The following is a 9907-nucleotide window of genomic DNA, read 5'->3' on the forward strand; positions in this document are numbered from 1 at the left end:
GCCTGTTATCCCCAGCACTTTGGGAGGCCGAGGTGGGCGGAAGACGAAGTCAGGAGATCGAGACCATCCTGGTCAACATGGTGAAACGCCGTCTCTATTAAAAATACAAAAATTAGCTAGGCGTGGTGGTTCGTGCCTGTAATCCCGGCTACTCGGAAGGCTGAGGCAGAGAATCGCTTGAACCAGGGAGTCGGAGGTTGCAGCGAGCCGAGATCGGGCCACTGCACTCCAGCCTGGCGACAGAGCGAGACTCCGTCTCGAAAAAGTGTTTACTCAACTAGTCGGCCTTTACAGCAATTCTGCCACCGGTGACAGTGAGAAACTGTCAGCTTGGGGAGGCCGCGCGGCGACTAGACCTCGCCCCCGGGAAGCCTCCCCGGACCTAGCCGAGGCCCTCCTCGGAGTCGGGAAGTGCCTCACCCCGCGCTGAAGTGTCTCCTGGCCACGTTCTGAAAGGCAAAAATCATCCTTCGAAGCTCCGCTCCCTCAACGCGCACCGACACTCCGACACCGTCAAAACACTGGTCGCAAAACCCCCCGCCTGGCCCCTCGCCCCCACATCTGGACCTCCACGCTCAAGAATAGGGTAGCAAGGCAGGAAAAGACGCACTCATCCCAGCCCCCGGCACCCCAGGGCAGCCTCTGTGATTCTAACTAAAAGCTTCGTACCAGGGGCAAGACCAGATTCGGGCGCTTCCCCACTGGGGAAGCGCGGGCCCCACGGCGCCCGGCCCGGACGCGCTGGCCCTTTAAAGGCGCTAGCTTCCTGCGCCCAGAGCCCCTCCCTAGTCACCGCCCGCGCCCGCCCCCGCCGAGGGTCACACTTGAACTTTAGCTCGCCCCGCGCGGCCGGGCGCCGGCGCTCCGCAGGCGGTGGCCGCCCCTTCGCACGTGTCGGAGGCGCCACCTCGGGATCTGGACGCCCGGCCCCCTGAACTCGAGGCCACTCTGGAGAAAACCAAAACAAAGCAAAATGCGCACCGCCTCCAGAAACTGCCTGACCGGCCTTACCGTCCCCAGCCGGTCGCGCTGTGCCTGTCCCCTCCACCTGCAGCCCGGTCCCCAGGGCAGGGAGGCTCCGGAGACCCTTGCCGAGCCCTCCCCCGCCGTGCCCGGCGGAAACAGCTCCGCGGCGCGGCCGAAGAGGACCAGCCCTCGCGCCGCGGAGGTCCAGGAGGGAAGGGGCAGCCGAAGCAGTCAGCGAGGGCCGTGGGGGTGCCGCTCCCAGCGAACCCCTTTCTCCTTTCACTGGCAAACTTTTCGGCCGCTCTGACGTCCACTTCTTGACGCACGTTCTTTACTTAGTTCCCCAACGAGCCCCTTTCCGCGTCCCACGCGGACTCTGATTGGCGCGCTCGCACACCTACTGCGGTCCCGGACCGACCCGGGCGAGCACACCGCGACCACCGATTCTCGCCCGCCCTCCTGGGCACACGCTGCCCTCCTGCCCCGCACCCTCGGGCCGGGCAAACCTGCACAGCTGCGCCCTCGCCTGCCCCACCGCGCCCCCAAGGTCCGGCCGCGCGCCGAGGCCGCTCACCTTCCAGCCCGCGGAGCTGTTGCTGTCACCCTTATCTTTGAAGTAGGGCACGCTCTTGACCATCCACTCGTAGATCTGCGACAGCGTGAGCCGCTTCTCCGCCGAACTCTCGATGGCCTTGGTGATGAGGTCGGCGTAGGACAGGTTGCCCCACGCGTTGCGGCGGGACGAGCTGCTCTTGCGCGGCTGTCCCGCGAGCGGCCCGGCGGCGGCGGGGGGCACCGGTGGGTGCTGCGGCAGCGGCCCGGGCGGCGGGGGCTGCGGCGGCGCTGGGTGCAGGCAGCCCGCCTCTGGGCCCTGGAAGTCCCCGCACAGTCCCCCGGCGGCGGCCGCGGCAGCCGCCGCCACCGCCGCCGCCACGGAGCCGGGCGCCTGCGGGAAGTCCTCGTTCTCCTCCAGCAGGCTCAGGTTGCTCATGAAGTCAGCGTTGACAGCGGCCGCCGAGGCCGAGGGCAGGCCCGCCGCGGCGTCGGGGTTGGCAGCCGCGCCGCCCGACGGCGCTGGGCTGGAGGTGGCCGAATTGGACTGGCTAAACTCCGGCCTCGGCAGTGGCCAGGTGCACGAGCGCGGCCGGGGCAGCGGCTCGAAGTCCGGGTCGATCTCCACCACCTGGGGCGCTTCGGCCATGGTGACCCCCGCCCCTCCCCCAGCCGAGGGAGCGCCAAGAGGGGAAGAGCGCAGCACTGGGGGCGGAGGGAGAGGGGGCGCGAAGAGACGGTCCGAGATTTGGGGGGACGAAGCCGGTGCGGCGAGCGGACGGAAACTGGGAGGAAGGCGCGGCGGAGTGCAAGCGCAAGCCCAGAACTTAACTTCGCGGGGCCATCCACATCGAGGCTCCTCGGGGTCCGCCTCACGGACTGGACGGCGGGCCAGAGCCGCCGAGCAGGGGCAGAGCCTGCGCCGCGCTCCCGCTGACAGGGCCGCGGACGGAAGGAAGGACGGACGCCGCGGGCCGCTCGCTTTGCCCGGCTGCGCGCCCGCTGCGCTGCTGCCTGTTGAATGTGGCGGCGGCGGCGGCGGCTGCAGCAACTACGAGGCCGCCCGACTTACGGGATCTGCCGCCGTCCCCCGCCCGCGGCGGCGCGCGCGCCGGCCCGCCCCTGACCGACAGCTCACGCAGCCAATGGGCACGCGGCACCGCCGCCCGGGCAGCCAGTGGGCTCCGGGCTGGGCGGGGCCCGGTTTTCCACCGGGAGGCGGCAGTGGGCTGGTGGGGGGTAGTGGGGTGTTTTTCTCTTTCACACACCTTTTTTATTTTTTTTGGATCTCTATTATTTTCTGGTAATTCTCGAGTGTCTCTGTGATTCTCTCACCTTCTCAGTGTTTTGATTGCTAGGAAGCAAACCAGCGTGGAGGTGGCGGCGACACTTTGTTTACTACGGAGTTGCAGAACCGAGTACTCGGGAAGCCCGGGTGGGACGAGGCGCTCACTGCGCCCTGACCTCGGCTGCGGGCCGAGTCCGGCGAGCGGGCAGGGCCGGGGGCCGGGGGCCCGGGGCGCGTGGTGGACGGGCGGAGGCGGCCGCGCGGAATTCTACTCAATAGCTCCCTCCTGGCTCCACCCACGATGTCTTTGCTGAGCAACGTGGGGAATCGGTGGGTTTTGTTTTGGTTTAATGTTTTCTTTCGCTGCGATCTGTCAAGTCTTCCGGCCCCCGCACAGGCGGCACACGCCCCTCGCCCCAGGCGCCGCGGGCCCCTGCGGTCGAGTCCGCGCCTGGGGTGCCTTCTCCGCGCCCCGCGCCCACCTGTCCGCACCCCCGGGCTCAACCTGTGCCTTTCTGTCTAGCTGGGGACGCGTCGCCCAGCCAAGCAGCCCCCAGCCGGATTCACTGTATTCTTGACCTTTTTTAAAGGGCTAAACATGAGGAACTGGGACTCCGGCGCCCGGAGGAGATACTCCCCCGTCTCAATGCACACACGGATCCAAAGGCACCCGCAACCGCCTGCCCTCTGTGGGAACTTCTTCCCCTGGGCGGGAACTTCAACTCCGTCCACTGAGTTCAGGGCCCGCAGCGAAGGGCTTAGGAACGCAGTTAGCGAGAACCAAGTCACTTTACTACCTACCCCTAATTAAATTTAACTGTTTGTTATTTTTTATTTACAACGGAAGTGATCGAGTGTTAAGTAAAAACGGCAGGGGGGCGGGGAAAAGGACCAAAACCTTGGGGCGCAGCCTGCCCCACCCCCAAGTTCTTGAGGCTACTTGCTGTGTGCGTCAGTCAACCCCCCACCCACACCCCACCTTTCCTCATCTGGGCTGCAGGTCTAGGACATCCTGTCAAGGATCAGTGGGGCCAAAGGTAGGAAGATAATGGCCCTTGTGTCTCAGGGAGCAGAAGAAACAGTTTTCCAATTTTGTTTTGTTACGCTTTTGCTTTTTTAGGAAGAATATGGAAGGCATTTCCTTTTAGAGGGATGGGACCACTTAGGATGGAAGATGGACAGTAAGGTTTTTAATATCTTGCCCAAAAGGACAGCTTCCAACTCTTAAAAAAGAAAAATCCCCTTTCTTTCTTACAAGTAATTCTGCAATAGAAAAAGTAGCACCTAGGCAGGGCGCGGTGGCTCACATCTATAATCTCAGCACTTTGGGAGGCTGAGGCGGGTGGATCAGGAGGTCAAGAGATCGAGACCATCCTGGTCAATATGGTGAAACCCCGTCTCTATTAAAAATACAAAAATTAGCTGGGCGTGGTGGCGCGGGCCTGTAGTCCCAGCTACTCGGGAGGCTGAGGCAGGAAAATTTCTTTAACCCAGGAGGCGGAGGTTGCGGTGAGCCGAGATCTCGCCATTGCACTCCAGCCTGGGTAACAAGAGCGAAACTCCGTCTCAAAAAAAAAAAGAAAGAAAGAAAGAAGTAGCATCTAGAGAAAATTAGTCTGTTGGGCAAGAGATTGTTGGAAAAAATAAAAGAGGAGAAAATGGAAAAATTAGACCTTTTAACTTTTTACAAAAGTTAAAAAGATTTAGAGAGATCTGTTTCTTCTTTTATATTCTTACTATCCTCTCTCTAGTCCGGGCCCCTGTTTCTTCATAATCCATTTATCACAACAACTTCTTACTAGGAATGGGTGGGGTGGGGAGCCTGAGCCGGATGGATTGGGGACGGGCGGAGACTGGTTCCCACCCTTGCCTAGTGGTCTCTTCACGTTTACTGTCAAATTTGGACAGTCTGGGCCTCCTCTGCCAGCCGCTAGGGGACCTCAGTAACCCAGATGATGAGCTCCAAGGCAGGCAAGCCCCAAAGTACAGCTGTTGCTTCCCCTAACCTTTCCAATTACACTCCGCAGAAGCAGCCCCGGATCCAGACAGCCGCACCCTAAAAATAGGCGGTGCCCTAGTGGATCATTCTTGGCAAAGGAAGCCAGCTTCAAATTTGGCCTTGCCTTCATTTCTATTCCGGTTTTTCAGGGCGTCAATCAGAGAAGAATATTTATTTGGTTAAGGGAGTCTTCCTACAGACTTTCCCCAAATCCTTGAAATCTTTGAGGCTCTCCCGCTCAATTGTTTCTTCAAATGTTATAGTTTGGTTTTATTTGGTCTTTTAAAAAAAAAAATTGAAGAGGCAGGCACAGAGAACGTATAGCACCAATGTCCCTGATACATAGGTCCAAAAAATATATATTGAAGGGTTTTTACACCTTTTACAGTTAACTACCACACTGTTGTATCTAAATAGCAATTTCCTGAACCCCAGGATGTTGGTGAATATGTGACTTGTTTCCAGTCTTGAGCTATTACAGACTATTCTATAAGAAATAACCTTGCATAACTTCATTTCACATCTCTAAAAGTGTGGCGACAGGAGGAATTTCCAGAAATGGGAGTCACTGGGTCAGCAGGTATACCCATGCATGATTTTGAAAGGCACAGCCAAATTGCCCTTCATCAGGGTTATATCAAGCTAAACTTTCTTTTCCATTAGACCCACAGAATGTTAAACTTGAAAGTAAACTTGGAGATCACCTTGGTGACCCCCTTTAATTTAGAAAAAGAGAGGTACAAAGAGGCTGATTTGCTCAAGCTCACATAAGAGTGGTGATGCCAGGGCTGCGGCTCTAATTTCTCAATTTCCCATCAGTAACCTTCTCAACACACAGATGGAAAATTATAAATACCCTGTAATCCCACTATAGCTATAACCATTATAACTTTGTAGTGTATTTCCTTCCAGTCAGCCCGCATATCTTAAATAGATGAACTCCACTGAACCCAATAAAGGTTTGATTTAAAAGACCAAGTAGGCTGGTCGCAGTGGCTCATGCCTGTAATCCCAGCACCTTGGGACGCTGAGGTGGGCAGATCACCTGAGGTCAGGAGTTCCAGATCAGCCTGGCCAACATGGTGAAACCCTGTATCTACTAAAAATACAAAACTTAGCCTGGCATGGTGGCGAGTGCCTGTAATCCCAGCTACTTGGGTGGCTGAGGCAGGAGAACTGCTTGAACCCCAGAGGCAGAGGTTTCACTGAGCCAGGATCTCACCACTGCTCCAGCCTGGGCGGCAGAGCAAGATTCTGTCTCAAAAAAAATTAAAAAATAAAATATCAAAAAAACAGACATAAAGCAATGATAGTGATAGTAAGATAATGAAAGAAAAGGTTACAAGATAAGTGGTTTTTGTTTTTGTTTTTGTTTTTTTCTCAAAAATGTAAACGTTGCTCTCTCTGAAGGGTGACAAAGTATTTAGGTCATCCCTGGTTCTGCTTAAGAGAATAAGTTCTTTTCTCCGTTGCGTTTTGTGGTTGCAACTTGCTTTGAAGACTTTTTCTGCTGATTATCACTTAGTTGCTGCATGTGGCTGAACTGGGAAGAAAATGGGGAAGAAAAATGTCTCATGTCAGGTAAGGACAATTAAAATGAAAAAGGAAATTTATCCTTACAAAACTCTGTGATGTTCTTCTCTGTGCCTGGTTTTCAGGGTAACTATTGCCTCATCCTTAACAGGAAGACTGAGGGAAGGTTCCCTTTGATCAACTCCCAGGCAGAAACTTCTACATTTACCCCTTACCAACACATGATGGATCTCTGGTTTAAATTTTTACTTGTCTAAATAGATCATTTAAGTTGCACTTAATGAGTAAGTGAAAAACTTGGATGCTGATTTTTCAGTCAAGGCACTTTACTTCATATTTCACGTTCCCTTTCCCCAATAACTGTCCATTTCCAAAATTTTGTCTCAATTATTAGCAGGTACTGCTATCATCCTGAAACAGCCTTTCTTCACTTGGCCTATAGACAGTAATAATCTGGGCTGGGTGTGGTGGCTCATACCTATAATCCAAGCACTTTGGGAGGCCAAGGCAGGTTGATCACTTGAGGCCAGGAGTTCGAAACCAGCCTGACCAACAAGGGGAAACCCCTTCTCTACTAAAAATAAAAAAAATAGCTGGGCATGGTGGCACATACTTGTAATCCCAGCTACTCGGGAGGCTGAGGCAGAAGAATTGCTTGAATCCAGGAGGTGGAGGTTGCAGTGAGCCGAGATCACACCACTCCACTCCAAGCTGGGTGATGGAGCGAGACTCCATCTCAAAAAAAAAAGTAATAACCTGAAAAAAATACATAGCCTTGGGTCTTCTTTAAACTAATGTCCTGAAAGCTAGCCTATTAACTGATAGCTGTAGTAAGATTAGAAGTAATCATTCGTTTCTCTTAAGGAATAATTTTCTTTGGATTTTGTCACTAATTCCACAAATATCTACAGAACACCTCCTAAATATATGCCAGGTGCTGTGCCTCTTAAAGTCCATTGTTTTGATGGTAAATTCCTTGGGCTCAAAAATGGGTATTATCCTGGAATATTTTCCCTGATATGCTATTTGCTATCAGAGTTCAGCATGCTGTTCTTTCCTAATCAGCAATGCATAGTGACAATATTTATTTGGAGGAATTACACAAAAATGTGTTTGATAGATAAAAGAAATGCTAAGGCAGGAAAAAGTGAAATATAGTCACCATTTTGGAGGAAAATAATGAGATGAGGTGGAAAAGATTAAAAAATGCACCATCCACAGGCACTGGGAGTATGAGTTCTGGCCACTAAGCCTCTGGGTTGGGATGATCTTATTCCAAACTGACAAAAGAGGGAGACTGCCTCTGGTTATCTGTCTATTAACCTGTAACAGAAAAGAAGCACTGGAGAAGCAGTGAACCACTTCTTTTGTCAATTCTGTTGTGAAGGGCCAATGTTTGTCAACTTCAGTAAACTATTCCTTCACTTTAGGTATTAGTGAGTAAACTACTTGTGGGTCTCTGCAAGAATGCCAACACCTATTTGTAGATAATCTAAATGACCAACTATAGAGAATGGTTAAATAAATAATGGCATATCTATAAGGTGGAATTTCATACAGCTATTTAAAATAAAATTTTTGGACTGGGCGTGGTGGCTCACGCCTGTAATCCCAGTACTTTGGGAGGCTGAGGCTGGTGGATCACCTGAAGTCAGGAGTTCCAGACCAGCCTGGCCAACATGACAAAACCCTGTCTCTTAAAAATACAAAAATTAGCCATGTATGGTGGCACAAGCCTGTAGTCCCAGCTACTAGGAAGGCTGAGGTGGGAGGATCACATGAACCCAGGAGACGGAGGTTTCAGTGAGCTGAGATCATGCTACTGCACTCCAGCCTGGGCAACAATAAAATAAAATAACTTTCCCAAACTGCAAAGGGCATACACATTAGAATTAAAATTCTTTCTAACATTGAGAACTCATAGAATTGCCATAAAATTAATGATGGCATGTGAAATTCCAAATCCTCTGAATGTCACAAATCTGAATCATATTCATGGTTGAAACACAATGTGTTTTCACTATTTTATTTCTGTTTCTTGTCATATTAAAGCTCTTAACACACTTCCAAAAATGGGGGGACATATGTATTAAATAAGAAAATGCTGCCATGTCGAACACAGATGGTAGAATGTTTCTGGCAGAAAGGAAGTTTAACAAGGCATTTTACTTATTTACTTGGAAAACTAATATGCATAAATGTTCAAGTAAAGCAGTAAGTAATTAATTGCTGTTTTACAATAATCAGTTTTTCCAATCTAATCGCCCCATTTCCATACCGTGATAGTAGAGAAAGGCAGTCAAGTGCGATCGTAAACAAACTACTGACTAAGAGAATCCAGGATAGTAACGAAGGAATGAAGGACGAAACTGTTAGCAGTTCGTAGTAACCAACCAAGTTGCTTGTCATTCGTTGATAAAAATCAATAACAAGAGGTAATGACTGTGTAGTTAGAGTACATGTGTTTTCCGTATGATATATACAGTCACTGACTGTGTCAGTTAGGGTGTAAAAACAGGAGGCAAGAGTTTATCAAATTTCAGATTTGGCTGACTCACAGGGCCCACCCATAAGCAAAGTCTACTCTGGCAGAGAGTCAACATAGATGAATAGTGAGTATTTCCCTGGGATATCAGGTTTCTACTTTGTGGCGAATACAGTCTTTAAAACACACTGAAATATTCTATATTCTAAGGTTTAACATTTAAAAATGGAATTTCTAATTAGCTGATTACTGATATAGTGCTGGAGGAAAGATTAATTTGTCTCATGTGATGCCATGTGTACTTTAAATAATTTCGTGTTTCAACAACAAACTGAAAACAGAACATTTGACGGCTACATTGCATGCCTGAGCTCTAGAGCATTCCAACCTGGAAAAATTCTTTCTACAATCCAAGACTAGGCTCCGATAGCTCTCTTCCTCATTTTTCAGATTTACAGATCATCTGACACAAGATGAGCTGTAAGTCAGTAAGTATACATATGTCTACTTTCAAGATATTTTCAGATATAAACTGTAAATCATTTTTTACCCAGAATGAGGATATACACATGAAAGTTTTCTTTATGCTCCAGTGTTAATAAAAACTGCTATGTTTTCAACAATATGCACCAAGCACTTTACAGCTATTATCTGAATCAGTCCTCCAAACCACCCAATCATATAAGAGTTATTATGACTCACATTTTACTAAAATTGAAACTAAGGTACGAAGAGCTAAGAAACTTACCTGAGGTCTTATCTTAGAAGTGTATCTAATTATAATCAGACTTGAACCTACCGTTATCCAAATTCAGAACTCATCTCCTGTTTAACTTGACACCTTCTGCCTCTATAAAATGTTGGGTTTTTCTAGAGGACCAGAAATTAATGAGAGATTCATTTGAGGTTTCAATTTTTTTTTCTGGAAAATCGACATTTGGATTTTTTTGGGGGCAGTCTATACCAGCAATCATCTCTGCCCAAAGCCAATTCAGTTTATGTTAATGAGAGAAGCCCAGAGACATAATGTAAATAACAATAGTAATGCTGATGTTTGCATGTGTATAAGACAAGCCATGTAGGG

The 9907-nt window shown here is 50.3% G+C and overlaps 1 protein-coding gene across 1 annotated transcript in view; it reads right to left on the reverse strand.

Annotated features, from left to right (window-relative positions):
- Window positions 1–2596, reverse strand: part of FOXO1 (forkhead box O1) — a 114605-nt gene extending 112009 nt beyond the window's left edge. Inside the window, exon 1 of the mRNA XM_021672830.2 lies at window positions 1541–2596. Coding sequence (XP_021528505.2) covers window positions 1541–2167 — 627 coding nt within the window. The 5' untranslated portion in view covers window positions 2168–2596. The remainder of the gene's footprint in view (window positions 1–1540) is intronic.
- Window positions 2597–9907: the final 7311 nt, after the last annotated feature.

Source organism: Aotus nancymaae, unplaced genomic scaffold, assembly GCF_030222135.1.
Source record: "Aotus nancymaae isolate 86718 unplaced genomic scaffold, 86718_ANA_hifiasm-v0.15.2.pri h1tg000043l, whole genome shotgun sequence".
Taxonomy (NCBI): Eukaryota; Metazoa; Chordata; class Mammalia; order Primates; family Aotidae; genus Aotus; species Aotus nancymaae.